A 27721-nucleotide genomic window follows, 5' to 3' on the forward strand; every position below is an offset into this window, starting at 1 on the left:
TCCTGAATCTCTGCCATCCTCTGCCTCCCTCCATGCCATGCGCTGTGACAGGGTGACCTTGCATCATCTGTGGTGCTGCTCCTGCCATCCTTTGCCACCAAAGGCCCAAGCAGGGAATGAGGATGATGCCACAACAGTAATAACCCAGCACTCATTTCCTTCCTTCCTTCCTTCCTTCCTTCCTTCCTTCCTTCCTTCCTTCCTTCCTTCCTTCCTTCCTTCCTTCCTTCCTTCCTCTCTCTGCCACGCTCTCTCTCTCTCTCTCCACTTGGAATAGCATCCATCTGAACGGATGGATAGATAACAGAGGCCGCTTTTGTTTCCCATAGGCTCTCTCTATAATTTTGCAGCAGAGACAGCAGTGGGACTCAAAAGTTATTGCAAAAGGGTGACCTATGAGGACGCCGTGGCAGAATGCAAAACAGAAACAGATGCTCTCATGCTCAGCAGACTCTTTTGCTGGCTTGTCCTGAAACAAGTATTCCCCTTTTTGTGGATCCAGTCTTAATTCTACATGCTTGGAGGGGAGAGAGAAGCACCGTGTGGCATTAAGGGACTGGTGGTCCTGCATCCTACAGATCATCCTAAATGGGAAATGTCTACGGTAATAAAAATTTTAAGGTTATATATATATATATGGACACAGGTAGCGCTGTGGGTTAAACCACAGAGCCTAGGGCTTGCCGATCAGAAGGTTGGTGGTTTGAATCCCCGTGATGTGGGGAGCACCCGTTGCTCGGTCCCTGCTCCTGCCAACCTAGCAGTTCGAAAGCACATCAAAGTGCATGTAGATAAATAGGTACCGCTCCGGCGGGAAGGTAAATGGCATTTCCATGCGCTGCTCTGGTTCGCCAGAAGCGGGTTAGTCATGCTGGCCACATGACCCGGAAGCTGTGCGCCGGCTCCCTTGGCCAATACAGCAAGATGAGCACCGCAACCCCAGAGTCGTCCGCGACTAGACCTAATGGTCCGGGGTCCCTTTACCATTTTATATATATAATAAATGATCATAAATGTACCAACCAAGCACAAACATAGATATGTGGACCACATGTCTGGAGCAGCACAGGAAGACCGCCTTGAAACCATTTTGACTCCCAAACTGACCAAATGTTTTCTCTGCAAGCAGGGAGGGGGTGAGGGAACCTTCCCATTGTCTCAGGAAATAGGTAATCACTATCTCAAAGGAATGGGCTGGCTACCAGGAAAAGCAATCAGATAAGACATTATCAGATAACCTGACAGGAAAAACAACAACAGTCAAATTTCTGTTGTAGACCATCTTTTCTGTGATGTAGGTATGATGTTTGTGGGGGGTGGTCTTGGGTTACACCCCACCTGTGATGTATGTATGATGTATGGAGGGGTGGTCTTGAGCTCCAGGGCAGGGAATTTAAAATGTCTATATAAGGGCAGGCACACCTTTGTTCGGGGTCCTCCTCCGTCCTCCTGCGTGTGAGGGGAGCACCCTGTTGCAACAGTTTTAATAAAGATTGGGCTTATTAGCTGCTTTGCTTCTCAATATTCTCTGGCTGGCCTCTGTTATTTTCTCCTACCGATAGGGAACCCACTTAAGGACTCTGTATGGGCTCTTGGATACCCAATAAGGGAAGAAGGGCAGATTTTGTTTATAACAATACAGAAGGTGAGCCTGGGGAAAGGCTTTGGGCCTAAAAGCCCAAATGAGCCTCCCAGGCCTATCTCAGCTCTCTTCCCTGAGCCACAACCCTGTTCTGTACTCTGCTCAGGTGTTTTTACCTGTCTGGAACAGTTATTTAAAATTCTGCTAATGCCTCCTGCACACCTGGAAAGAGAGGAACGTGTGAGGGTGTTAAAGCTAGCCTAGTCTTCAAAGGTAACACACCCATTATTATTATTATTATTATTATTATTATTATTATTTTATTTGTATACCGTCTTTCTATCCTACAATACTCAAGGTGGTTTACAAGCTGAAGAAACAAAAAATGTACATCTTATAACAATCTAATGCAGTACAAAAATGTGATGATAGAACTTTAAAATAAGCAACCTACATCAAAAAGTAATACTCAACCATTATTAGAGTAGTATAAAATAATAATATCAACACATAAAAGTTAAACAGAAATCCACTCGGCAGTTACAATAAATAATTTCTAAAACTATAATCAATAAAACAATGGCAAGCCACAGTACATAAAATAATACAATACAAATTGTGAAGCAGAGACTAGAGGGTGGGGCAAGGCAGGTGAAAGGAGGCCTTGCCTGATGGAGTCTCTCCCCTCACAGTTGCAAGGCCCACTTTGCCCTCTAGCCTCACCCAGTACTGGCATCTGGCCCCTCGAACGAAAAAAGTGGCCTTCAGGCTCAGTTTAAGGTTCCCCACCCGTTGTTGATTTATTTGAGAGCCTGCTGAGGCCTCCCAGAAATGACACCCCTCTGTGGTAGTTGACAGGACTCCATTTACCAAGCACCACTAAGCCTTGGGCCTATGTCAGCGATGGAGAAAGCCCAGTGGTAATAACTCTCCTTATCAGAATATCTGCCAGTCTCAGCCCCTCACTTGATAATATGATAATCATGACAATACAGGATAACTGTATCAGACCCTCCAAATGTCCCTATTTTCCAGGGACAGTCCCAGGTTTACAGAAGCCATTCCAATTTTCTGATTTCATCCCAGAATGTCCCACTTTTCCATAGGACATCCCCAGTGCTTCCCCCCAAAAAAACAATGTTTAGGGAGTACTCTCATATTGACTCAATAAAATCACCATTTTATAGTGCAAATCGGGAAAAATAAATACAGTAAATGTGCAAAAGTACAAAGATTCACAAAATGTTTAGGGGTATGCGTACCCCCAGGAAAAAAGCACTGGACATCCCTATTTTCATCAGAGAAATGTTGGAGGGTATGGAGTTTTGCGACCCCTAAGCCAAGGAAATAAACAACTATACAACCTTTAGAAGGCATCTGAAGGCAGCCCTGTATAGGGAAGTTTTTAAATGTTTAATGTTTTATTATGTTTTTATATATGTTGGAAGCTACCCAAAGTGGCTTGAGCAATCCATTCAGATGGGTGGGGCATAAACAAAATTATTATTATTATTATTATTATGATTATGATAGGGCGTTCCTATTTTAACTGGAGAAAAGTGGAGGATATGCTGTAAACTCCTGCCCCCAACATCACATGTGGAGATAATAACACAGGTGTCCATGGCAGGGCTGTTATAATCTGCACTTTGTCTTTGTTTCCGACCTGCGGTATTGAAACGATGATGATGGATTATGTTTATTGCAATTGCAGTGTTGGGGCTTTAAAAAAATGATGATGATGAAGCTGGCCATCTCCACTGCAATGTGAGCATCAGGATATACACTTCTGTGACCAGAAGGGAAGTTCATGGTCATAAAACATGAAAAGCAGCACTTCTGATATATAGCCTACTGAACAAAGGTAAGAATCACATGCATCTGTTTCTCTGTTCATTTTCCCACTGCCTCCGCCCACTGTTGGCATATGGCCCCCCAAGCAGGAATTGAGATGAAAAGGTTCCCTTGGCATATCAGCATTATTGAGCTAGGTGGACCAATGGTTTCAGTGGTGCCAACTCAAATAAAATATTGGGGGAAGCAAGTAAGCTCCCCCCAATATTAAATGATGCGGTGTATGCACACCATTTGAATGGCAATACCTATGAACTTGGGGCAACTCCCTCAAATATTTTATTGGGGGGCCTGAAGGGACCTCGGCCTCTAGGAGTTGGCTCCTATGGGTCTGACTCACTTCCTATGTTCTCATGTTTACTAAATGTTCAGAAACCAAAAAAGGCCACATCACGGCGGTTTCCTAACTCAGAAATATCAGATCTGTTTCTGAGCCCCAGCTAAAAATCCTTGTTCAGAAACCCAAATGTTGCTAGTAGGATTTACTATGAAATTACAGAATTTGAGCTGTGATTGCAGAATACAGAATAACTCTGAGACTTAACTTTCTTGAATTGAGATGCTGTGCTGTTCTCAATTTTGCATGCTTGTGGATGTGCATTGATACTGACTCAAGTTGACCTTCCATAAGTTAACTGGCACCAGGGAGGAGCATGAGCATATCCTGTTCCACTTTCTGATGCTAACAAGCCCTTGATATAAAGAAAAACCAGTTCTGTTAATCTTTTAAGCAATTTTCAATGTACTGGAACACTGGCCATAGTCCCTAAGTGGAAGAGCAAGTACTACTTCTAACTGGATGTTTGTCAAACTAATGCCTGGTACAAATGTACTGTAGGTGACTCATGCCTGCCCATGGCAGTCTGGAGGAAGGCCTCTTACCTTGCATTTCAGCATCACTTGTTTACATCATGAATCTAATTGAAGATTTCCCTTAGAAGACCAATTTGCCTTGCAAAAATAGGGGTGGACATGGTCTGGGTTGAATTATTTGCTTGTGATGTGGCTTGTAGAAACATGACAACTTGGCATGTTGATGAAGTCTGGGTCATCGTTCCTGTCCCTAGTTCTTACATAAACTGCTGCAACTGGGCCCTCTGTAAATTCAGCAACTAGATGAACATCTGCTGTATTATTTGATCCCAGCAGAACATTGGGTTTTATATGTGATGACCAGCTGCAGAATACGGATGTCTGGACAAGAATTACCACTGGCAATATTTACTGTGTAATATTTCAGTTTTCAAAAGGGTTTACAATTCAGTTTCCTTCTGGCCAAAATGAGGAGATTATGGTCTCCTTTTGCAGAAAACATCCCTAATGGGATGTTGACTGTTTTTAGCCACAGAATCAGGTGGGGTCTATCTTCTTTCTTATAGCTATGTTTTCACAGTGGAATAAAGAGTCATCCCTGCTTGTACATGTATTAATTGAATACATTCTTATTTTATATTCTGAGCTGATAGATCTGAAGGGCAACTAATAAAAACCTGCAGTTAAAAACTACATAAAATCCAAAAAATCAAGCTGCATAAATAATAAAACAGGTTGCGCAGCAAGGAAAATCAGGAGAGAAAAGAATGTCAAGTTGAATCAGATAAAAGTGATCAATAAGCCCCAAAACCCTTCTGTGGGGGGAAAAGACTCATCCTTATCAGTTCCCTAACAGGCAGAAGAGTGGAAGCATGGTCAATGACCCTACAAAGAGAATGCCAATGTCTCAATGCCCTGTTTGGCTAACCACCCACCCACCAAAGGCTTATAGTAAGGTTTCTCAGGAAGTTTTTATTAATGAATAGGTATGTTTTATAAGGGAGAAGTTGGTCCTTGAGCTATCCTTGCTGCACACAATTAAACGCCATAGAGGTTAAACATGTCCCTTTGAATTGAGCCTGGAAACCAACTGGGATCCAGTGAAGTTGTCTTAGAATCAACACTGTATGTTCCACTCTTGCCATCCCCAGTTAACATTCTGGAAGTACCTTCTGGATCAGCATAAGTGCCAACTCCCTGGGGCCCTGGGTGCCCAAGAACCCATAAAATTCCCCATGAAGGGGCTGGGCACCCACAAATTTCAGTGCCAGGACCATGCACGCCGCATGGCACCTACTGCCCCGGGCACCCATGGTTGCGGGGCTAAGTTGGCAATCCTGTGGATCAGTGATAGTTATTGAGAACCTTTCAAAAGCTGCCAATGTGGAGTATGTTACAGTAATCCAGTGGTTTTCAGCCAGTGTGCCGTGGCACCCTGGGGTGCCTTGAATGATGGTCAGGGGTGCTGTGGGCCTCTGTCCCTCTTTCCTTCCCTCCCTCCTCTGATGCCCTCTCCTGTCTCGGTATCCCAAAGGCTTGCACAGCTGTTTATTGCAGCAGCCCTGGCTATAAACTACAGTGGTACCTCGGGACGCGAATAGGATCCATTGGGTCCTCTTTGGGGCAGGGGGTGAAGCTTAGAGACCAGGGTCAGTGGCTGCCCAGAGGACCCCCAAGGAGAGGGGAGAGGAGAGGAGTCTGAGGGAACACTCCACAGGGGAGGGTGTTCAAAAAAGGGAGAGAGGCTGCCAGCTCTGCAGGCAAGGGGTGACACAACTGGGCTCCTGAGCCCCACAGGGGTGGCACCGAAAGAATGTAGTTGGTTAAGGGAGCCGTGGACTCAAAAAGTTTGAAAACCTCTGCAGTAATCTGTTCACACTTATGCGTGTGGTTTCCCCATGCACATCCAGCTAGGAGCCACAGCATGGCGCCAGAGGGCAGCAGCAGGTGCTTATCCCTGCTTTTGTATTTCATCTACATTCCAAGGCTGATTTGGGGGAGGGGGGGAAACACCCAAAAAACAAAGAATGTCCCCTTTGTTTTCTGATTGCTCAGAACAAAAGGAAGTAAGAATGAAGAGAAAGGGGGGAGGAATAGTGAGACAGAATGCAAACTGTTTCTGGAGGACAGCATCAAAGTAGAGGTGCCCTGAAGCATGTGAGATCAGTCACTACAGAAATGGGGGAAACGAAGGAACAATTAGATGCTGTCCTTCTCTCTTATGGCAAGGTTTCAAGTTGAAACCTTGTCTCCATGTAATCTGCTATGAGGTTTGCAGAAGGCTAGTCTTGCATTCCAGGCCTGAGGTCCTATTTATGTCAGAAATCATCTTTTCCTCTTTGGTGTCACCTGTTTTCTGTGTGACTCATCCTCTGAGCTGGGTGGAGGGAAATTTGGGGCTAAAGCTCAGCAATGCCTCAAGGACAGGCTGAGCAGCTACAGTGCTGAATGTCTCATCTGTGGCTCATCTGGACAGGATTTTGAGCTGACCTGGATTAGAACTCAGCTCCACCCAAGAGCTGCTTTAATCAAGGAGTAGGATATGGGCATTTAAGCAGATTTAAAGTATGGTGCCTGTATATTCCTGCACCTCCATGAATAATAAAAACTCTGGTTGGGGCTCTTTGGACCACAGTTGTGACTTAGAGGGGCATTAGACCAGGGACAATAATATAACACCGGTCCTGAAAGGCCTACATTGGCTCCCAGTACGTTTCCGGGCACAATTCAAAGTGCTGGTGTTGACCTTTAAAGCCCTCAACGGTCTCGGCCCAGTATACCTGAAGGAGCATCTCCACCCCCATTGTTCTGCCCAGACACTGAGGTCCAGCACCGAGAGCCTTCTGGCGGTTCCCTCACTGCGAGAAGCTAAGCTACAGGGAACCAGACAGAGGGCCTTTTCGGTAGTGGCGCCTGCCCTGTGGAACGCCCTCCCATCAGATGTTAAAAAGATAAACAACTACCTGACATTTAGAAGACATATGAAGGCAGCCCTGTTCAGGGAAGTTTTTAATGTTTGATATTTTAATGTATTTTTAATCTTTGTTGGAAGCCGCCCAGAGTGGCATTATTATTATTATTATTATTATTATTATTATTATTATTATTATTACTACTACTACTACTACTACTACTACTACTAGGCTCCAACTCCTGCCAGCTTCAGTTAGCATGGTCAACAATCAGGGATTATGAGAGATGAGTACCATCTGGAGAGTCATAGGATTCCCACTCCTGGGTTTGATGTTACAGCGAGTATGATTTTTATATTGCTGTAAACTGCTGTGATCTATTTTTATGATACAGCAGTATTTAAATATTTTTTATAAATAGATAAATAAAAGAACTAATATATAAAAAAGTTGGGAGATCCAATTACAGATTTCTTGCACTTTATCCTTAGACACTCTGCTGCCTGGTAGGTGCAACTTCCATGCTTCGCATGCTTGGCCTGTGGTTCATCCTTCCAGAGGGGTCTGTTTGGCCCAGAAGCTGCCAACAGATAAATTGATCCCCAGAGCTGCTTCCTTCAACACCTTATCAGGTGAATCCTGCTACTTTCTGCAGAGGGTGGGAGGCCCCATCTCCAGTGCCCATGAACTTTGCTTTCTTCTGACGCTATCTCTGATCTCATTTCCTCCCACTCCTCTCCTGACTGCGGCCATTGTTCTGAGCACCCACTCCTGAATCTCTGCCATCCTCTCCCTCCCTCGACGCCATGCGCTGTGACAGGGTGACCTTGCTGGTGGCGTGCTGCTCCTCATGTTGCTCTCTCCCGCCAAAGGCCCGGGCAGAGAATAAGGATGATGACACAACAGTAACAGTCCATCCATCTCTCTCTCCTCTCTGCCAGGCTGTCTTCACTCTGAATGGCCAAAGAGAGCCTTTGATATGGATGGATAGATATAGAGGCTGCTTTTGTTTCCCCGTTGGCTCTTCCCAGAAGATTGTGGCAGACACAGCAGCAGAACTCAAAAGGTATTAGAAAAGAGGAACAGATGAGGAGGAAAAGGGACATTATAAGCAGAATGCAAGAGAGAAAGGAGGTCCTTATCAATGCCAGATTTAAGGCAGTGTGGGCATGCAGAGCTGAGGGAGCGCAAAATATTATAACCACCACCACCTATAATTATATGAGTACCTACTGAGAAGATCCATAAAAAGGGACACTACTGAAAGGAATTATAGTGCAAATAAGAAATATTTGGAGGGGGTTACAACTTTTGCACTCGCTCAAGGTTCTGCATTACCCAGTTCCGCAGCTGTTCTCATGTTCAGTAAACTCTCTTGCTGTCTTGAAACAATTATTCTCTTTCCTGTTCTGTGGCCCAGTCTAACTTTATGTACAACAGAAGAGAAACACAGCATTGCATTAAGGTGCTGGTTCCTGGATCCTACTGATGATATTGAGATGGATGTGATCTAGCGCTGTAGAAGAAGGCTCTCAAGTCCAAAGGTGGCTAGAATCCACACGTCTTTGCCCTTTAATAATTTCATCCAAACCCTAGATGTGTTAGGTTGTTCTTAGACTTTACATATGCTCAAGGAGGTACAGTACTAGCCCCATGTGCAAGCCTATAGTTCCAGGATATGGTCTGAAGGCAGCTGAGGCTTTGCCAAAGCCAAGGAGGACAGTGCCTGGATGGGAGACTGTAGATCCACACATATATTTGAAGCACGTCTAGCACATATTTAAATCACATGACCTTCCCCCAAAGAATCCTGGGAATGACTCTTCCCCACTCACAGGGATACCGTTCCAGGCAGCCTTAACAAACAAAGTTCCCAGGGTTCTTTGGGGGAAGGTCATGTGCTTTAAATGTTTGTTGGGTGTGCTTTAAATGTGGACTTCTCTAAGACTGACATGTATGCTAACTTGGGTTACATGATGGAAGGAAGGAGGGGGATATAAAGGTAAGAAATACAATAAAACCCTGGCACAGCAAACATGTCAAGGGGCTTCTGAAATCAGGACCTGAGATTGAGCTGTTTTGATAGATTTCTAAATACACGTAAACAAGGCTGGTGTGATGGAAGTATCCACCCAAATGTCCTTCATTGGTTGAGTCATTATATTTGTTCTTAGGTTGTTAAGTCCTCCCATGTTACCTGGTAGCAGCCTTAAGGAAACATCCTCAAATTGTCTCTTCTTCAATCCAAATATTCCTATTTACCTTTCTAAAAGCTTTTTTAAAAAGTAATATTTATTAAGAGTTTAAGGATTACAAAAAGAAAAGAAAACAAAGTTAAATAAAACAAAACAATACATTACAATACATAAAAAAGCAAAAAACACTACTTATCTTAACAAAACAAAAACGAAAACAGAAACAATTAAAAACACATCCAATATTTCCATATCTTATCTTTCATTTACTTGTTTCATCAACCTCCTCACACCTCCCTTTTTTGTATTCTAGTTCAGTTAGCTATTTCAGCAAATCCTTTCCATCTTTCTCAGTTTTTGTCCTATAATTTATCTTAACACAATCTAACCTTACTTTTCCCGCTTTGGCCCATTAACAATCTATTTTTACTTAATTCTTTATAACATTTCTGCTAAAGCCATATAACTTCATTCCAGCATCCTTCTAACATTCATTAATTTTACAATGTTTCTGTAAATAGTCTTTAAATTTTTTCCAATCTTCTTCCACCGACTCTTCTCCCTGGTCTCGGATTCTGCCAGTCATTTCCGCCAGTTCCATGTAGTCCATCAACTTCATCTGCCATTCTTCCCAGGTGGGTAGATCTTGTGTCGCTTTTTCAGTGCTCTGCAAGTCATGTCATGTCTCCTTCCCAAGACCAGGCCAAACATTTTTGCTGCCTGAGGTTATGAACAAGATTCCCTCACTACCACCACTTCATTCAACAAATAGAAGCCACATACAAAGGCCACATACAGAGAGCCAGTGTGGTGTAGTGGTTAGAGTATTGGACTAGATCCTAGGAGACCAGGGTTCAAATCCCCACTCGGCCATGAAGCTCACTGGGTGACCTTGGGATAGCCACTACCTCTCAGCCTAATGTACTCCACAGGGTTGTTGTGAGGATTAAATGAGGAGGGAGAGAACCATACCTGCTGCCTTTAACAGATATAAATGCAACAGAATAAAACTGGCAGGTGAATTTTTTTTCCAGCAGCCGGGTCCTCCACCAGCTGGCTAACTTAGGGAGTCCAGGGGGCAGACATCATGGCACTGTACAGTTCTGGCATATTCTGCCAATCAGCATTGGCCGTCTTAGACAGCCGCCTCCCTCTGCCCAACAGTAGGGCTGGCTCTGCCTCCTTCTAGTAACATTGTGAGGTGGGCTGAATTAGGCTAAGATAAGGAACTGCAAACTACTTAGTGAGCCCCATGGCTAATCTGAGATTTGGACTCAGTTCTCCCAAAGCCAAATGTAGTTCTTCAGCCTCTACAACTAGCTGATTTAAGAAAAGGAAAACCTTACTGATTTAGGTTTAGGTTTAGGAATTGTGACAGTATTAGAGGAAATCTATCCTACCTCCCAACCTGTGAAAAACCACATTTGTCTGTGAAGTGGCATGACATGTTTCCATTCTACACAGCGAAGGCTAAAACCTTACTTTAAGTGTTGTTTGTTTTTAAAGCATGTTCTGGATAGATGTGGCAAGAAGCTCCTTTAGGCACCTGACAGAGCATATATACAGTGGTACCTCGGCTTAAGTACTTAATTCGTTCTGGAGGTCTGTTCTTAACCTGAAACTGTTCTTAACCTGAAGCACCATTTTAGCTAATGTGGCCTCCTGCTGCCACCGCGCTGCTGCTGCACGATTTCTGTTCTTATCCTGAAGCAAAGTTCTAAACCCAAGGTAATATTTCTGGGTTAGCAGAGTCTGTAACCTGAAGCGTATGTAACCCGAGGTACCACTGTACTTGGAAGTAAGTCCCAATGAATGCAGGTAAGCATGTATAGAATTACAACCTGAAAGTAAGAGGAATATGGCCTTTCTTCCCTGACACAGACCTTACATTAACCACATTTAAAACACTGTTATAATGCCCAAAGTTTCCAATAGACCACATTGGTCTCACTGGAAGAAAGAGAATCACTCCACCCCACCCCACAATGCTGTTCAGTCCTGATATTTTAAAGGTAAAGGTAAAGGACCCCAACAGCTAAGTCCAGTCACAGATGACTCTGGGGTTGCGGTGCTCATCTCACTTTATAGGCTGAGGGATCCGGCGTTTGTCCACAGACAGTTTTTCCACGTCATGTGGCCAGCATGACTAAGCTGCTTCTGGTGCAACGAAATACCAAAACCAGAGGAGTGCACGGAAACGCCGTTTACCTTTCCGCCGGAGCGGTACCTATTTATCTACTTGCACTTTTTGGCGTGCTTTTAAACTGCTAGGTTGGCAGGAGCTGGGACCGAGCAATGGGAGCTAATATTTTAGCTCCTCCCAAATATGCATGCAATCACATGATAGCTAGGTAGGTAGGTAGGTAGATTTGTAGATTCCAGCAACTGCAAAATGCACTCACATTACCCCAAGACAGGCTTGTTTTATATGTTGTCAGTGCTTCATCTCAGGCAAATAAATCAATCCACCTATTTAGACACATTACACAGAATTAACATTACGTAAGAGGAGAAAGTGGTGGGCATCTCAACTTTTTCAATATCAGTTAAATCACAGCTAATTAAAAAAAAAACCTCAGCCTAGCTGCCCTTCTTTATATAGCAGGATAGTCCTAAGGAACCAGGGTCTGCTTAATGGGAGAGAGAGAACCTTTTTTTAGGTTTTCTTAATTACTAAACCTGGAGGTGAAGGGGAAGCCTGGTCCAGCCAAGGGTATTTATATATAGACACAGGAGTCAGATTGTAACTTTTCATCTACTTTTCATATAATCAGGGAAGTGGGTTAAATCTGCAGAGCGTGGCTCGGTGGGATTTTTACTAACCAAAGTTGTTTGCACGTCCCTGCTACTACCAGTATGTATGTATGTATGTATGTATTTAATAAATATAATTTATCCATCGCTTGATGGGGTGGGGGTGAATCCCCACCCTCAAGGCAAAATGACCACTAACAAAAAATTATCTACAATATAGTCAGATAATGGATTATGTTCATATGGTACGGTTTCTCAAGTTCGTAGTTTCGTTGCTAGTTTGATCCATTGACTACAGCGGTGTGCGCGTTATTATGAACTCTTTTTCATGAGGGTTTGCAAAACAACAACAACAACGTGGGACACCCTTGCCTAGAACTAGATAAGGCTTTCTACCTCCACCCTTCTTGTTAAAAAAGTAATAATACAGTAATACAAATCTCCGCTTTCCACTCCTCGGCATGGGAGCTTAGACTGTTGTCCTCTGATTGGCCAGGCTAGAGCGCAGCCTCAGCCAATGAGGCGCGACTTAAGCTTCCCCTTGAATGAAGTGTGTGTAATTTGCGAGTTGTTGTGTGTAAGTGAAACTGATCAAAGGCGCCACGGCTGGTGCTCTTGGCTCTAGAGGAGAACTTGCCGCGTCGAGAGGCGGCGGGGACGGAGGCGATCGGCTCCATACACCCCCGCTGAGCCAGAGAACCGGAGAGCTTGGTGGGCATTTCCCTTGGGGATCAGGTGGCTCATCCTGCCGCCCTCTTCCTCATCCCAAATGCAGAATGCCATAGCCTGAAAAACGCGCCGCCGCATGCCAGGAGCAAGTGGTGGTGGGAGGAAGGCAGAGAAAGGAAGGGAAAAGCCCAAGCAAAATACAAAAGCAACTCAAGATCTTTTAACGATGAAGAGCAACTTGGTCAGAAGCTTCGTGCCTTGGCTGGTCCTTCTCCTGTGGAGCCTGCGGTCTGCAGCTTCTCAAGCAGGTATGTGACCCCGAACAGCCTAAAAATGTGTGTTATCTGCCGTCTTCTTTTCTTTTTGGCTGCCTTGAGCGGAATCGCGAGGAGAAAACTGCCCTTTGCAATAACACAATCGAGTGTCTGTTTAGCCCTAAACAGGACCTTACACGGCGGCTGTGTTTATATCCCGCATGATAGTGGTGTGTAAACCCCCCTACTTCCCCCCCCCCCGAAATCGGATCCGAGGCGTTTGATTATCTTTCTCTCGTTTTGTCAGCCGTAGGGAGGGGAACTGCGAACTAGTTTCATACCACGGAGAGACGCCTTTGAACCTGTGCCGCCGAGCTGTGGCAAAACCTATTTTTGTGTCTCGTCTTCCCCAGCCTCTCAGCTCTTCCTCTCTCTAAAGGGAGAGGGACACCCCCACCCAAACAAACAAACAAACAAACCACAACGATCTTTTATTTTCGCGATTGGTACGGGTCTGAGGAGCGCGATCCTGGCTCGCTGATTGCGGGGTATGGAGGAGAGGCGTGTGTGTTTCTCCTAAAAGGGAGGGCAGAAACTTCAAACTTTATGGAATCTGTAAAATGTTGTTTCGCTTGTTTGAAGGGTTGGGTTTTGGAATCAACTGTGGGGAAGACTCTGTGTGTGTGTGTGTGTGTGTGTGTGTAGGGGGGGTGCTTTAGGCTGAAATTACAGAACCAGGACTTGATTTTCAGCCCTCCCAGCCTTTGAAATTGATTCCCTAGGTCTTGTTTAAACCTCAAAACCCTGGCGCACCTGAAGTAATGATAGTAAACAAGTGACTGTGAGCATGTGCAAAGTGCGTTTTCCTCTTCACTGAGTTTCCATAGCCCCTCCCCACTTACATACCTGGGATTTGGGGCTTACAGGATATATAGGTTAGAGAAGGTGTGGTGTTCAGGTAGGATTCGACTCTTTGTTTTCCCCCTTGAAGTTAAGTGTCATCTTGGAGGGAAAAATTATTATTGTATTAGTCATTAGTGATGTATGAGACAAGTGGCTACTTCACACAACTCTTCCACAAAATTTTATTCAGTGCCATGTTCTCCTCCCTGAGGAGTCCCTTCACTCATGATGTTCTTAAGGAGAACTTAATTCTTTCATTCTTTATTTGGTTTGGGGGGGGGATTCTTGGGTCAGAGTAACTTCCTCTTCATAGTTCCTTATCCAGGGCACATAAAATAACAAACCCTAACCCTACTTACCTGGGAGTAAGCTCAGTTGAATACAGTATGACTAGCTTCTGTGTAAACATGGTTGGGACCTGTGGTTCATATTGATCAATTGCCCTCTAATAACCCTGCCTGTTGGTAGATTGAAATATGGCAAATTCATCCTGCCCTTTCAAAACAGGTTTATGGGGTTAAGTAGGGGATTCGGATCCACTGTAGTTATTGAGGCTGCGTGAGGGAGTGGCAGCTACTCCAGACTAATTAATGGAGTTTGGGGGCGTGAGCCTGTGTATCTGACATTCCAGTCACCAATATAGATTAGAATCCTGACTCCACCTATATTGAAAGAACATGCAAGGGGGGAGAGTTGGAAACAAGCTTGTCAACACTTTTAACTAATGGTGATCTTGAGTAGAAAAATCCAGCTCTTTCAACTCTTCTCCAGTGTGCTGTGCTTACACAAATTCTGAACCAACCATATTTCCAACGGCCAACTATTGGGAAAAGCTTGCCTTGCCCCAGTTATCCTGGGGGTGCAATGTAGGTTTTGTGATATAGAGAATTCTGTGGTTTCTTGTTGCCCGCTACCCAAAAAGGAGGGGGGGGCATTACATTGGTACTGATGCATGACTTTCTCCTGCTCTCATATGATATTAGAACCCGGGATCATTCAATGAGGCTGAATATTGGAGAGATTCAGGGCAGACAAGATCAAGTACTTCTTCATACAGCACACAACGACAGCTCCCACAAGAGGCAGGGATGACCACCTACTTGGATGGCTTTAAAAGGAGATTAGACAAGTTCAAGGAGGCTACAAAGAGGGAAATGCACTCTGCACATGCAATAAGCCCCTGAATACAGTATTAGTTGCTGGGGAATACAAATACACTGCAGTCTTGTCCCTAGTTGACCAGTGTAGCTAACAGGATGTTGGACAAGTTTTGGGCTTGATCTTCTGCTCTGATTATGGAGAGGAGACTTCCACTATGTATTTAAATTCTACTTAAGGAATGTCTGTGTGTGTCTCTGTGTGGGACTTGCCATAGTCATTCTTGCCTTTTCATCTCCCATTGCTGAACTGTGTCATTGGGGGAGAAAGGGGAGAGGCCCTGTTGCCTTGCAAGTGGCATTCTTTCATTCCCGTCAGACTCAATCCATACCTTGGGCAGGCAGGTTCCAAGTGCGAAGATTAAACACCGCAAAGGGAGAAAAAGTTTTGATTTGAAAAGGGCCAAGTCCACTGTCCTATCTTGTTTTGTGGTTTCTTAAGCCAACAGACTGGGGGAAATAAAAGGAGTCCCTAAATCGATGCTGTTTGAAAGGTTAACCTCTCCAGCTAGGCACTGTGGTATGGAGGAATTTTTCTGTACAGCGTTTCCTTGGCTATCTGTTGTTAAAAATAAAAAATCTTTGGGGAGGGGGTTGTGTGTGTGAAAGAACTATGAATGTCCTCCTCTCTTAGACACTGGACACAGAGTCAAAACAAGTTAAGCATTCGTTGCGTTTTTCTGCCCGTAAATATGTTTGCAAATATTTTTGAGAACAAAGTCCTTTGGAATGCTTAACTTCCTCGGCAGGTTCCCTTTGCACCAGTGGGTTGGGGAACCATCTGCAACCTTTCAGATGTTGTTGAGCTTCATCTCCTATCAGACCCACCGGCATGGCCAGTGGTCGAGGCTGATGGAGAGGGCCACAGGTTCCCCATCCTTTTTTATTATGTCCATGTTATCTGGAATGCAGTTTTCTTGGTGTATTCTAGGGAATGTTTAGGGGCTGCAAGGTGGTGGATGAAGGAGAAAGCTAGAGAGGTAGGAGTAACCTTTTAGCAAGGCTTTGTTGTCATAAGAACATAAGAAGATCCCATGCTGCTGGATTGGGCAAAAGTCCTTCCTGTCCAGGATCCTGATAGCAGCCAGCCAGGTGCCTCTGGGAAGCCAACAAGCAATGCTAAGAGGCAATAGTTCTTCTCTCTTGCTCTTGAACCCTGCAACTGGCACTTGGAGGCTTCATTATGACTTATTCATATGGGTGTTTAATCCTGCTTTAAAGCCATTTAATCCAGAGGTCATTACTATATCTTGTGGCAGTGAATTCCACAAATACGGTAATTTATGCTGAAAATCAATAAATTGTGCTTGAACTGCTAAGATGGGTTGTTGTCATTTTAAAAACGATAGTAGCGTGGAGGGTCTCCAAAAGCACAGGGCCCTCTGCAAAAAAAGGTGATTGAGTGGCCAAGCAGTGGCCCTCCAGATGCTGTTGGACTGCAAAATCTAATCTCCAACATTAGTAATAGCAGCAGACCTGTTTAAATGAATTGACCTAAACTCATTGACTTCAATATGCCTGCTCTGATTATTACTAAATGTTGGGTCTACCCCTTAAACATTGCACTAGAGGCTGCTTAAAAGAGCAGCAATGTCAGTTCATGCCAATTAACATGGGAACAATGTTTTTGTAAGACCTTATTTAACTGAAGAGCAACTAATCAATATATTCAATTATAACAAACAAATCGACCGGTCTTCCTCTGCAAAGGTGTTTATGTGAGGTGCCTGCAGCGATGTGTGGCCTTGGGTAGGGTTATGTACTTGCAGGGAAGTGTGGCCTCTTGGCACACCTCCAGCCCGGTGACCCTACCCCTTCTCGTCTTCCCTAACTCTCGAGGCTGGTATATTTGCACTGACACAAATGATGCACCTTTTTGCTTTATGTTGCATTTCTGCTGACATGTATTCTGCGTTTTGTACTTTACACAGTGTTGCAAGGCACTTGTACTCTGTAGCTATTCACTAATGAACAACTCTGCTATGGGGAGCCACCTCGTAGGTGAAATCACCCACTGTGAAGTCAGATAGGTCATTGTCCTCTATGTTATTGTTAGGACTCTACAGAGCGATCACATCTCACAACCTTTTCTGCTGCCAGCACCAAGGCAGCGCTGGCATGTTTCTAACCCTCGGAACTGCTACCTTATTGGAAGGTAGTGATGAGGCCAAATAGACACAATGAAACTGAGAAGGAAGGGAGACCTCCATAGGGAACCTTCGCTGGTTCCCCCTACAGAAGCATTTCTGTGATTCCTTCCATAGCTCAGCGGTAGAGCAACTGTTTTGCATGTGGAAGATCCCAGATTCAACCTTTTGCCTCTCCAGGTAACAGTTTGCAGAGGCTCCTGCCCTGGGACCCTGGCAAGTTTCTGCCAGTCAGTGCATACAGAAATGAGCTAGATGGGCAGTGACCTGACTTGGTATATAGCAGCTTTCTCTGTTCTCAGCTGTCTTTAATTCCCTCTGCCAAGAGGAAACAACCTTTATTTTTCTCCCTAAGTTGATGTGTTGGTACACAGCTGCTGGACAACCAAGTGCTGGGAACCTTGTTTACGTTTTTTTCCACTTAATGAGCACTTGCTAATGAGCCCTCTCTTGCTCTCCTCCCTCGGTTAATAGAGACCAGGTTTCCCCAGTTGCCTGAAACCAGTTTTGTGTCAACATTCTTGACCTCTGCTAATTGCTTTCCCCATGTATGCTGTAGCTTTTGTCAGTGGGAAGAAAACCAAACAGTGTCGGTCAGATAAACTAGAGGGAAAACCTGCCTTCTCTGCCCAGATCCCCAGTTCAAGACACACCTGCCTAAGCAATGCTGAGATTGGGAGGAAATCGTCTATTTCTTAAGAATCCATGGGTCAGAGCCCCCCCCCACCTTTCCCACACATAAGCTGGCCTAAAACCAAGTCCTGATAGGGGGGGGGGGAATCAACCTTTTTTTGGTTGCATTTTTCTTCCATGTGAAAAGTATGTACGTATGTACCTGCACAGATTTTTCCTGGCCCTTTCCAAGTGTGAAAAGACATGGGAAAGGACCCCTAGTAACTTCTAAATCAGGGGTCAGCAAACTTTTTCAGCAAGGGGCTGGTCCACTGTCCCTCAGTCCTTGTGAGCCGTACTATGTTTTGAAAAAAGAAAAGAAAAAAGAACAAATTCCTATGCCTCACAAATAACCTAGAGATGCATTTTAAATAAAAGGGCACATTCTACTCATGTAAAACATGCTGATTACCGGACCGTCCACGGGCTGGATTTAGAAGGTGGTTGAGCCGGATCCGGCCCCCGGGCCTTACTTTGCCTGCCCATGTCCTAAATGGACCATATCTGTGAGATGAGGTCTATTATAATTCTAATGACAATGCTATGTCTGTAGAATCCTGATGTTACACAGAACTAGACTTGGCATGAAAAAATGAAGTGGTAACATTTTGAGCACGTATGGCAGGCCTCTTCCCCTTCCCCAAATTACCATACCCGTGCTACATGCATCTGGGACTGTGGGGAAGGTACTCCAGACAGGCATGAGTTCCGTTCTGTATCACTTTTAGGCATTAAACGCCAAGGGGAAGTTTGGCCTTACAGTCGTACCTCAGAAGTCGAACAGAATCTGTTCCAGAAATCCGTTCGACTTCCGAAACGTTTGACTTCCAAAGTGTGGCTTCCAGTTGGCTGCAGGAAGCTCCTGCAGCCAGTCGGAAGCTGCGGAAGCCCTGTCAGACGTTCAGCTTCCAAAATAACATTTGAAAACCAGAACAGTCACTTCCGGTTTTCAATCGGGAGCCAGAACATTTGACTCCCAAGGTGCTCGGGAGCTGAGGTGCGACTGTATGTTGGACATATTGCTTAAGTGTATTGATTAGGTAGCTAACATAGTGCCTTCCAGATGTTTTGGACTACAACTCCCATCATCCCTGGCTGCTGAGCATGCTGATTGGGGCTGCTGGGAGTTGTAACCCACAACAACTGGAGCAGTAGCACATTGACTAGACCTGGAATAGAGTAATTAATGCAATTGCCTGGTTTAGCCTTGGTCCAGGAATTCTCTTTGGTTGACGCCGGGATGGGATGAGCCCATTGTTATATTAGGTTTCAAGTGTAGCTTTTACAAGATCTGAAGGCGATGAGTTGATAAGAGGAACTCCATCTTGCTTACCCTAAGCACTGCCATAGTATCATCTCTCCAACACCCCAGTCCTCACAGTTCTGCTCTCGTGTCAACAATACTGCAACACAGCCACACTGCTAATTGCCACAAATACTCTCCACACCTTCTCCAGGCCTGCTCCCTTCCATTAATATGTACAAGAAATCTTCTAAAGGTTAAGAAGGCTTTGTTGACTTTCCAGTTCCTGGCCAATTCTCTGCTCTGTTGATAGATTTAAAACTACTACTACTTCTCTCTCTCTCTCTCTCTCTCTCTCTCTCTCTCTCTCTCTCTCTCTCTCTCTCTCTCTCTCTCTCTCTTGTGTGTGTGTGTGTTTGTGTGTATTTTCTAGGCTGCAGAGAAAATAATTGTATCTTAGAGCTGGGAGGGACCGGGACATCATCAGTCCAGGTCCATCCTGTCTTCATGTGGTACTGTATTAGCCACAAATTGGCCTCCCTGCAGATTAAGCTGGAATGGAAGTCAGACAGTAGGATGCCACAAAATAGGTGCCAGAGGAAAAGAGGTGCCTTGTGCCAAAGTGCCTGTGGAGCACCCAGCTCCAGCAGACTGGATGAGTTGGGAGGGCACATGGCATAAAGGAAGGGAGGGCAAAATTCTTAGAAGCCATACCAGGCTTTGAAATTAGCCGGATGCCAGGCGCATTTTGTGTCTAAAGGTTCTCCACTTGCGAGCCCCTCAAAAAGACTGGTTGCCATTTTTTTGTGCCTGGCAAGGATTACTGAAATGTATGTGCTCTGAAGTCTCAAAGTATATGTTAAGGATAGACTATATGTTAAGGAGTTTAACAGTAAAGAGTGTTTTGAAAACCTGAAGTATGGTACCAATATCTTTATTGTAATCACAAAATTAAGCATGTATTAAATGTGATATGCAATTCACATAAGTGACACATTGTTAATATTAATTCATGCTTATCAAAATAATAAATAAATTGTGTTGCCGACCCCCCACCCCACCCTGTGGCGACTAGACATTCTGTTTTGGCACCTACAACCCAGGTCCCAGAAGCCATTTGGCTCCTAGCTTTTCTACCCCAGTTTCTAACACTGAGCCACACCAAGACCATTATTTATTTGTCACATTTATCCACTATTGTAGGGTGGCTTACACTGAGCTATTTAATTTAACCTTTATAACAGCCCTGCAAGGTAGGTTATGACTAAGAGGCAGTGATGTCAGCAGCGAACTTCCTAGCTAAGCAGGGATTTGAGTCTTGGATTCTTGCATCTACACTCGACATTCTACTCACGTAGACTGTGATTGCTTTCATTGTCTACACCAGGGATTGGGAAACCTCCGAATCTCCAGTTGTTGAAGGTCTCCAACTCCCATCAGTCATAACCAGCATGGCAAATAGGTCAGAGATGATGGGAATTGCTGTTCAGCATAATCTGGAGGGCTACAGGTTGCCCATCACTGACTGTACCTCCGATTGCATTTGCTTCACAAAAATCTGGGAGTTTGTGAAAGAGAAACTAGTGTGTGAGTGTATTGTAACTTTAGGGTTTCATGCATGTTATTTGTGTGTGTGCCTATGGATGGAAGAAGGACAGCCTGTATTGTCAGGGGGATAAACATCTGTGGGGCTGAGATACAAATGATAACGGAGCAGGGACCAAACAATGGAGCCTATTTCTCTGATACATTTATTTCTGATTGGAATCTGTCCAGCCCTTGGTTCAGTCCCTGCCTCCCGCTCTTGAGATAAAAGAACTCTTTGTTGCTGGACCTTCGCTTCTGGTTTGACCAAGCCCCTTAAGTCTCTTGCTCAATGATTATTAATTTGGAAACTGCAAAGTGCTAGGCAAATGGAGGGGATTCAGGAATCATGGCATTTCAGTGGGAACATGACTATGTAGGGGATCCATAGTAGATTAACTGTAATATAAGGTTTTGCCCCAGAACCAAGTTTTTGTGCCAAATTGGTTGTGGTTACTCCATGGAGAGGGGGAGGTACTTTGTGCATGATCAGAGACACTATCATGGCCGCGTCCATCTTGCAAATGTGTATGAAAATGGTCCCTGCTGACTGAAGCATGCTGTAGAATGAAGGTTGACAAAACGTGGATTGTGGTCTGCAAGCTAATTCTGTTGGAGAACTGGGTGTTTTGCTGCTCACTGGGGTTCTTGCAAAGAATGCTGGGCTTCTTCCAACAAGGCACTTCTTGTGCATACTCAGGGTCAGTCAACACAGGGTACTTATGTGCTCTTCAAAAATCCCATGAGCTCTTGCTGGATGACCACAGAGTTTCTAGTTGTGAAAAAGAAAAAGGAGTCTGATCAGCACAAATCTAGAAGACTCAGGTTGCTGGCTTCATATGGAGCTCCTTGGGGGGGGGGGGAATGTGAAGGATCATTGTTTTAAAAAAGGGTACCCAACAGATTCAGAAAATGACTTATAAATGCTCCAGCTGGCTCAGGCGTTTGGGCCAAGCCACCTGATGCAAGGAAATGCAAATACCAGTAAATCCTGCAGGGTCCGTAGCCAATTTAACCTGGTAGAAAAACCATCACTGTATTTAAGCAAGTGGTCCAAAATCGATGGGGGAGATTGTTCCACTTTAGCTAGAGATGCTCACAAAAAGGCACAGAAGTTCTTCTGGGATGTTGAGGCCCACCTGGCACTGAAAATGTCATTCTGGATCTCCTCCTTGGAGATCACGCTCTTCTGTTTCCTAATGCAGGCAGCCATTTCCCTGTGGTGCAACTTTTGGGTCCAAGGGGCTGTGCCCTAATCTCTTCCATCTATGCACAGCTTATGTTGTCAGAGATTTGCATGGCCAGGGCTGGGCAGGATTGTCCCTCCCATCTGAATCACTCCAAAGGAGGGGGGGGTGGAGGGAGGACCTTTCGTAATAGGTAGTGCTTGCTGAGTAAATAGCCGAAAGCGAAAAACCAGGTGTGCAGGGGAAGATCGGAAGGGTGGATGCTCAGCCATGAAGCAACTCCGAGCGGCAGCAAAGCAAGAGGGATGATGTAGTGGAGGGGTGATCTACTTGAGGGATCATATCCAAACAAGGGGTGTTGAAAAGCATTGTGGCCACAGCCTCTGCCCACACCTGGCGTGTGTCCTCTCCTGCCAGATAGGCACAGGGTGTCTTCACAAACAGAGCACTGAGTCAACTGAGAGAGAGAAAAACAATGTTGCTCATCCCCCGCAGTTTGAATGGGTGTTAGGGACAGACACCAGGATAGCTCTTGGAACCGCCACTTAAGCAATCCTATGGCAGATGTAGGTTTTAGGACAGGGAGCTTATCCACAGAAGAGGGTTGTTGTTGTTGTTGTTGTTTTTGAATTGAGGGAAGGATACCTGAAGGAGCGTCTCCACCCCTATCGTTCTGCCCGGAGGCTGAGGTCCAGCGCCGAGGGCCTTCTGGCGGTTCCCTCATTGTGAGAAGCAAAGCTACAGGGAACCAGGCAGAGGGCCTTCTCGGTAGTGGCACCCGCCCTGTGGAACGCCCTCCCACCAGATGTCAAAGAGATAAACAACTACCTGACATTCAGAAGACATCTTAAGGCAGCCCTGTTCCGGGAAGTTTTTAATGTGTGACATCTTAGTGTATTTTTGGTCTTTGGGGAAGCCGCCCAGAGTGGCTGGGGAAACCCAGCCAGATGGGTGGGGTACAAATAATAAATTATTATTATTATTATTATTATTATTATACAGCTCCGTACATGCCATACATTTATGCTGGGAACTGTAGTTCACCCCTCACCATGGGTGTGGCCAGGATTTATTTTATGGGGTAGGGGGACTGGACACCCACTATCATCCTCCTCTGACTGGTTCTGTCTAGCAGATTTGGAACATAATGTCTCAGTGGTTGTTTTAAATTACTTTCTTTTGGCCCCAAGTACTCAGAAAAAAATCTGTCAAAATCTTTCTACTTTTAGTTAAGTATTTTAATCAAGTGAAATGAGGAAGGCTCCTGATGATAGGGACACCCTGGAGGGACAGGATGATTGTTGCTCTTCTCTTTCTTTCTTACCAAGACCAGAGAGGAGGGAGGAGGAAGTGGGCAGAGAGGGAAAGCCACACAGAAGCACCTGTGGCTTCCAGTGCAGCTGCCTGCACTAATTTTAGGCTTTTCAACTTTGACATTGCCCCTTGTAAAAAAAAAAAAAAAAAAGGCTTTTCAGAGCCTGCCTTCTTCTACATTCTTACGCCTCCTCCTGACAGAGGATACACTTTTGGAACAGGGGCTGTAGCAGCAGAGGCACAAATAAAGCTCTGCTAGAGCCAGCTTCACAGCATGCATATTCCCTTGGAATCAGTCCAGCTCAGAAGTGCAGGGTCACTTCAAGCCCAAGCCCCCTTCTAAGATTATGCAAGATTATACAGTCGTGTTATAATTGTCGTCACTGGCATCCATCTGTCTCGAGAGACAATGGAGCGCGCCTCTGGGGGTGAAGTCAAACCGCTGTATTAGCAGCACCAAAAGTGACCTCCGTTGGGCGCAAGCCTGGGCAGTGTTGAATGGAGGTTTTGGGGATGCCCAGATAAGGAGACCTTGCTGGTGTGGTCCAAAGGGAAGCAGAGCAATACGTTTGACGCTAGCCTGGCTGCTGGAGTTGCTGGAGGGAGGCGTTCAAGGCGCCATCCAGCTGTCTTAGGGATTTGTGTAGAGTTTACTCCTTAGCCTTTTCTTCTCTCAAATATACAGTCGTTTGATGATGATGATAATGATGTATGCATTGCAATGCTCAATGCAGATCTCTCTGTGTTGCCTTTCAGCTAGGTCTGCTATTTTGTGTGCATGTTCGTGGGCAAATGTTTTGGAACGCTCCAATAGCTTCTTTCTGAGCGACGTAAGTTGTGTTTACCTTGTTACGCAACAGAACATGCACACCATTCTCTTGAAACTGAAACACCTTGTGTTTTCATTCTTCCTAAATGCTTAGCTATGGAGCATACAGAACAACTCCATTCCCATGCCATGTGCCTCCTTCAGAGTGACCCTAGGAGCCAATCTTTACCCGACTCGCCTCCTTTCACTCTGCTTGACTCCAATAAACACAAAGGGTGCAAAGACTGCTTCTTAGTTGCTAAACAGCTTCCTTTTCATGCTGATTGGGTGGCTCTGGGATGCTGGATGTAGGGACCCTGCTAGGACTCTAGTAATGGGTCTTTGACCCCCTGCAACCTTGGACCACTGCACCTCTGCTTGGAATATGGTGGAAGTTCAGGAATGGCTTAGGACAAGACAGATTCCATCAGTCCACCGTCAGGACTGTTATAGTTGCATCCTGCAGTTTTTCTGAGGAACAGGGTGACATAAGCCTCTTTTTAAAAAAAACAACCCAAAACAAACAAACCCTCACAACAACCCTGTGAGGTATAAATAGATCATGGGAGTGTGGCTGACCCAAGGTCATCTAGTAAGTTTTGTGGCTGAATTTGACCTCTGTTCTCCTGTCAATCACTGTGGCACACTCTCTTGAAAGACAGTTTAGGAGGACTCTCGTTTTGGGTGCTAACAACTTCATTCCAAAATAGTCTCATCAAAGCCCAACTCACAACGTTATGGGATTATAACAACCGGTGGAGGGAAAAGCGTTGTATGCAGGAAACAGGTGGGTGAAAGGCACTTGCTGCCTCATCTCCCAGCTGAGTGGCCCTTTCAAAGGTACAGGAGGAAATACTGAGTTACCAACCAGCCACTCCTTGCTTTGTATTTTCTGTATGGGGAAAACCATAGAGCAGGAAGTGAGAGTCTACATCATAGAATCATGGAATTGTAGAGTTGGAAGGGCCCATCTAGTCCTACCCCTTGATGTTGGACTACAGCTTCTATCAGTCCTAACCAATAAGGCCAAAGGCCAGGGATGATGGGTTTTGTAGTCTAGCAGCATCTGGAGGGCCCCAGATGTTGGCCTTTCGCGTAAACCGCAGTGACCCTAAAATGGAACCTTTCAATCTCCCCATGGTTGTGCCAGAGGAAGAGAGGAAAATAGGAGCATATGAGACAGAGGTTCACTGGGCTTGTTCTCATAAAGCTAAACTGTGGCTTAGTATTACAGTGATACATCGAGTTAAGTACTTAATTCGTTCCGGAGGTCCGTTCTTAACCTGAAACTGTTCTTAACCTGAGGTACCACTTTAGCTAATGGGGCCTTCCGCTGCCGCCACACGATTTCTGTTCTCATCCTGAAGCAAATATCTTAACCTGAGGTACTATTTCTGGGTTAGCAGAGTCTGTTACCTGACGTGTATGTAACCTGAAGCATATGTAACCCGAGGTACCACTGTACACCTGAATGCAGACACTGTGAACTTTGAATTCTGTGTGGTGGGCAACCGTGTGCCAGAGTTGGTAGTATTGCTGCTACTGTTTATGCATCTTTTTTGAGTGTTCTTGATGCACATTATCCCGGTCATCTGTACAACAGCCCTGTAATGTAGCTCAGATGGATTATCTCTAAATTGCATGTAGAGGAGCGGTTATGGGAGCAAGATCTGAATTGTGAATTTCCAAGGTGCTGCATCTGAAACCCAGATCAGCCTCTTCTCCAGGTATTTTTTAAGACTTCATCTCTTATCAGCCCAAGCCAGCACAGCCAGTGGTTAGGGAGGATGGTAGTCTAAAACATTTGGAGAGGACTAGGTTGGTGAAGGTTGAATTAATGGATCTATGAAGCCCTGTTGAATGCATGTATGGCTCCCTCCACCACCATGATTTCTCCATACACAGGACCAGTAGCATGCATCCTATCCGCACAGATAAGTGTGGCGATTGTCCTTCTTTCCCCTGATGTCATGATGGGCAAGGGCTCCCGTTGGCACCAGGAAGCAAAAGGGTGAATGGGGCTGACAACGTTCCCTGGCAGTTGGAAATGGCCGAGGGCCAGGTATGAGAACACAATTGGCAGCTGATGATTTATAGAAACCTGAGCTCCAGCTTTTTAAGATGGGAAGTAGCTGGGCTTTAGTGAAAACCGGGGGCTCTGTTCTCTCCTCTTCCTATAGAAGCCAACTTCCTCCTGGTTTTAATACACTCCCGATTGTTTTCGAGCTGTGAACTCAGCCTACACAAACCACAATCATGCAGTGTGTAAGGAGGAGAATGGGTCATTTATGATTGTGAATAATAATCTGTATAAAAGTGCCTAAAATGAGGCAATCCCTGCACCCACAATCTAATAGGCACGGCACAAGAGGAAAAAAGGGATGGGGAGGGAAGAGGAACACCCATAGATGGTTGCGTGCTGAATGGTGAGCTTAAGGCGGCTAGGTTTTATTTTGTTTTCTGCCTGTCTTTCTAGGCTGGAAATGTGGAACTCAGGTTTATACTTGTTTAGGGCTCTGTGCTGTCGTTCCAGAAGGGTAGCAGTGAGAAGTATTTATAAACAGAAGAATGCAGAGAAGGATCAGAGGTCGGCTCCCTTTGTGGAGATGTGTTACTCTGCATGCTATCCTTCTCCCACGGCTGGCTGCTGCTCCCAACTGCCACAGAGCTGTCAACCCTTCCTCTCTTTCCACCCATCCCTTTTGAAGGCATGTGATTCCTTTGAGCACTGCATCCGTACATTTCTTTCCACTCTCTGTCATAGTCACCCAAGTTCTGCTTATAGGAGAATAGTACACTCCTAAGCAGTGGTCAAAACTCCCATTGTTCTTGGCACATTTTGCCAAGGACACGGGTGGCGCTGTGGGTTAAACCACAAAGCCTAGGACCTGCTGATCAGAAGATCAGCAGTTCGAATCCCCACAACGGGATGAGCTCCTGTTGCTCGGTCCCTGCTCCTGCCGATGTAGCTGTTCGAAAGCACACAAAGTGCAAGTAGATAAATAGGTACCACTACAGTGGGAAGGTAAACGGTGTTTCAGTGCGCTGCTCTGGTTCACCAGAAGTGGCTTAGTCACGCTGGCCACATGACCCGGAAGCTGTACGCCGGCTCCCTCGGCCAATAAAGCGAGATGAGCGCTGCAACCCCAGAGTCGTCTGTGACTAGACCTAATGGTCAGGGGTCCCTTTACCTTTACCTTTAAGCAGTGGTCGAAACTCCCATTGTTCAAGGCACATTTTGCGATAGGGAATTTCAGTAGTGCGAGCAGTTTCTGAGCACTGGGCGCAGTACTGCACCTAAGATTTCAGATTAAAAGTGCAGAGTGGAAGGAAAGGAGGACATTTTTTTACCTCCCCACTTCCAGCTACTCTCTGAAGACTGGAGATCCTCTTAAGAATATTAGGGGGTGGCCAGGGGAAGGACTAGACCATGCTTGGCAGGGGGTTGGACTCGATGGCCCTTGTGGTCTCTTCCAACTCTATGATTCTATGTGAAAAATGAGCATACGATTTTAGCTGAAGTTCGTTCATTTTCAGCTTTGCATTCTTGTTATTAAAAAAGTGCACCTAGACATTCCGTTGTTGTGCCCACAACCTAGGTTTAAGGTGCCATTTATCTCGTTTCTAACACTTCTCCAAAGAGTCCGCTCTGCAATGAGGGAGTTTTGGACTC

The 27721-nt window shown here is 45.2% G+C and overlaps 1 protein-coding gene and 1 long non-coding RNA gene across 4 annotated transcripts in view; both read left to right on the forward strand.

Moving 5' to 3' along the window:
* Positions 1–1622: 1622 nt before the first annotated feature.
* LOC309363045 lies at positions 1623–10920 on the forward strand. 3 transcript variants are annotated; one of them, XR_014165190.1, is made up of 4 exons: positions 1623–1855; positions 3297–3446; positions 7393–7500; positions 8103–8341. It is a non-coding gene; the product is annotated as an uncharacterized lncRNA (long non-coding RNA). The 3 variants fall into 3 exon arrangements; XR_014165191.1 differs by lacking the exon at positions 1623–1855 and adding an exon at positions 10863–10920 and having other exon boundaries at positions 3088–3446; positions 8103–8227; XR_014165192.1 differs by lacking the exon at positions 1623–1855 and having other exon boundaries at positions 3088–3446.
* A 1754-nt stretch (positions 10921–12674) lies between these two features.
* Positions 12675–27721, forward strand: part of ERBB3 (erb-b2 receptor tyrosine kinase 3) — a 90577-nt gene continuing 75530 nt past the window's right edge. Inside the window, exon 1 of the mRNA XM_081898510.1 lies at positions 12675–13087. Within this exon, the coding sequence (XP_081754636.1) occupies positions 12916–13087 (172 nt within the window). The 5' untranslated portion in view covers positions 12675–12915. The remainder of the gene's footprint in view (positions 13088–27721) is intronic.

The sequence above is a fragment of the Podarcis melisellensis genome, assembly GCF_964234715.1.
Source record: "Podarcis melisellensis genome assembly, chromosome: 2".
NCBI lineage: Eukaryota > Metazoa > Chordata > Lepidosauria > Squamata > Lacertidae > Podarcis > Podarcis melisellensis.